Source organism: Arachis duranensis, unplaced genomic scaffold, assembly GCF_000817695.3.
Source record: "Arachis duranensis cultivar V14167 unplaced genomic scaffold, aradu.V14167.gnm2.J7QH unplaced_Scaffold_354585, whole genome shotgun sequence".
NCBI classification, from domain to species: domain Eukaryota; kingdom Viridiplantae; phylum Streptophyta; class Magnoliopsida; order Fabales; family Fabaceae; genus Arachis; species Arachis duranensis.
The window spans coordinates 344115-347340 of NW_026264911.1; the positions used below are offsets into that span (position 1 = coordinate 344115).

The window sequence follows — 3226 nt, forward strand, 5'->3', positions numbered from 1 at the left end:
TTTTTTTTTTTTTTTTTTTTTTTTTTTTTTTTTTTTTTTTTTTTTTTTTGCTGTTATACATAATTTTGTTTTATTTTTTTCATTTTCGGCTTGAATTTCATTGAGACTGTTTCAAAGATCACAGCATACCTCATATTTTTTCGGGAAAGATTTGATGCTTTTTTTCCTCGTTTTTTCTTTGTAGAATTGTTCAATTCAGCACCTAAATTCTTGGGAATTTTCACCAAGTTTCTTTTTAATTATTATTATTTTTTTTTAAATGAAAACGTGCGTTGCGGAGACTACTAGTACTACTGATACATGGAAAATGTGTGTGCGTCTGCAACTTGTTATTTTCTTTAATTTTTTGAATTCTAAACCAATCCAACAATGGTGGCGGAGAAATGTCCCTGTAAGCATGAATGACTTTACAGTTTTAATATGATGACTTTGTTTTGTTTTTTTTTTTTGGAAATTGGTGCGAAATTGAGAATTTTCTTGGTTTCCATGTGCATGGCCCTCCCTATAATGAAGGAATGGCACTAATCTCTTTCCGAATGTAATTAGAGTTGAGTATCTAAGGCCAACATTCGACACTTGTATAAGCAGACAAATGGGCTGATTGCTTGACCAGCCCATGTTGGTTATAGTGTGTTTCTACTTTCTACCACTATGCAACACCGTTATTGCGATTGAGATTGGCCATTTTTTCTTCATAAAGATATTTTCGAAGTTTTTAGATTGTTTTTCAGTTGCAGAGAAAATGGTAACCAGAACAGTGGACCTTAGATCAGACACAGTGACAAAGCCAACTGAAGCAATGAGAGCTGCCATGGCCACTGCTGAAGTCGACGACGATGTGCTCGGCTACGACCCTACCGCATTCCGCTTAGAAACCGAGATGGCGAAGAGAATGGGAAAGGAAGCAGCTCTTTTTGTGCCATCAGGGACAATGGGGAACCTCATATCTGTGCTCACACATTGCGATATTAGGGGAAGTGAGGTAATTCTTGGGGACAATTGCCATATCTTTATCTATGAGAATGGAGGGATTTCAACCATTGGTGGAGTGCATCCGAGGACGGTGAAGAATAATAGTGACGGAACCATGGACCTTGATTTGATTGAGGCTGCTATAAGGGATCCAAGCGGAGAGATAGTGTATCCAACCACTCGGCTTATTTGCTTGGAAAATACTCACGCAAAGTAAGCAACCCTTATTTCACATTTTTTGTTAAAAGTTTCTGATCAATGTTTACTTAATGGGACAAGGCTTTGTTTTTGGGTGTGTTCCTTGTTCACCGTGAGAGTGATCTTAATACCACAACAGATTAGATTTTCTACATCAATACTTATTTTTGCTGCATGCAGCAAATCAGGAAGAAAAAGTTACTTATTTATGATGTTAATTGCATAAGACCAAATAATTTTGAACACTTAAATTCTCGTATGCTGTCCCGACGCCTACTTTATTACCCTTGAATTTCAGTGTAGCCCCGACTCTAATGTTCAAATTCTTATTTTTCACCATTGGATTAGGTTAGGTCTCCATTGGACACTCAAGCTTTAATTATAGGTCTCAAATTCTAGTGTTCAAATATCATATATCACTGCGTCACAGATCTTTGTTTGCAAATAATTGTAACTTTCTTTCTTTTTGGGTATATTTTGATCCTTGTGGGAAGAACTGCTGTCTTTCTGTGTAGCCTTAATTGATTATTAGAAGATTTATTTTATTGCCCTGTTTAGTGTTTGCAATTTTTACAAGACATTAGAATGATAGTGTGCTTATGCAGTTTGCAGATATGTCTTTTGGTTTATGAAAATCCATTCCATTTCTAAATTGATTGAAATTTACAAAAGAATTGTGACTAATATCTTTCCTGAATGTAGCTCTGGTGGCAAATGTCTTTCAGCTGAATATACAGATCAAGTTGGAGAGCTTGCTAAGAAGCATGATCTGAAGCTTCACATTGATGGGGCCCGTATTTTTAACTCTTCAGTTGTAAGTAAATTGGTATTCTGTTCATGGTTTGTTGCTTTATAAGCTTAATAAATTACTGTATACATAGATCTTGATTAGAAAATGATCTTGTTTAACACTTTTTTGCATGATTGAGTAACTTGATTCTCTTGTTTAACACTTTTTCTTAGTGTTGGTCTGAGTTTTGAGAACAATATGATGCCTTTTACAATGTATCTAGTTGAGAGCTTTGTAGGTCCTGTCCTGTAATTTTTTGTTCCTTGTTCCTCATAGCTGCTACTGTATACTGGGTACCAACAAACATTGAATTTCTTAACAAAAAATTTTGGTTTTTCAGGCACTTGGGGTTCCTGTGGATAGGCTTGTCCGAGCAGCTGATTCCGTTTCGGTGTGATTTTCTTTTTCCTTTTCCTTTTTCCACATAGGATTCAGTATGGCTATTTGAACTGCACATTTTCATCTACCTTATTCAAGAAAGTTACACAGGACTGACCACTAATTTCAAATCAAAATTTTACTGTTATTTCTATACCATATTAATAAAAATTTAATAACCCTAACCAACCTATGATTCCTTTGAAAACATTAGGTTTGCCTATCCAAAGGTATAGGTGCACCGGTTGGATCTGTTATTGTTGGATCAAAGAGCTTCATTGCCAAGGTAATTCAATTCATTTCATTTTTTTCTTATAGTTTTGGATTGAAAGAAGGATTTAATATATATGCTATTGAAACGGTTTGAACTTGAAGTGTTTTTCTTTCTTTTTTTTTTTCAGGCTAGACGGCTGCGGAAAACCTTAGGTGGTGGAATGAGGCAGGTCGGTGTCATCGCCGCCGCAGCACTTGTTGCCTTGCAAGAAAATGTTGGAAAGCTGGAAAGTGATCACAAGAAAGCTAGACTTTTAGCTGGTAAATATTATCATACAAATTTTAATTATTTCCACATCAAGTGATCCCAAGAAAGCTATAACTTCCTCTTCATTTCAGATGGATTAAACGAAATGAAAGGACTGAGAGTGGATCCAGTGGAGACTAATATTGTGAGTATTACTATCTAGTGTAAAGTATCTTTGTTAGGATACCGAAACTGCTCTGTTTGTGCCAGTTTTGGACCATTATTTCAATTTCATCTTTCTATATCACAGCGTCATTGCACATAGGTTTTGTCTCGATATAACACTTGTCTTCTTTATATATCCTTATCTGAACAACTAACTCTTTTCTTTCGTGAGGCTAGGTATATGTTGAAATTGAAGAGGGTTT

At 35.5% G+C, this 3226-nt stretch overlaps 1 protein-coding gene across 1 annotated transcript in view; it reads left to right on the plus strand.

Annotated features, from left to right (window-relative positions):
• Nucleotides 1–731: 731 nt before the first annotated feature.
• The window catches only part of LOC107465841 (low-specificity L-threonine aldolase 1), a gene marked incomplete at its 5' end in the record, with an annotated part of 3864 nt that continues 1369 nt past the window's right edge, over nt 732–3226 (plus strand). The window contains 7 exon segments of the mRNA XM_016084814.3: nt 732–1185; nt 1873–1984; nt 2301–2351; nt 2553–2624; nt 2740–2872; nt 2951–3003; nt 3201–3226. Coding sequence (XP_015940300.1) covers nt 743–1185; nt 1873–1984; nt 2301–2351; nt 2553–2624; nt 2740–2872; nt 2951–3003; nt 3201–3226 — 890 coding nt within the window.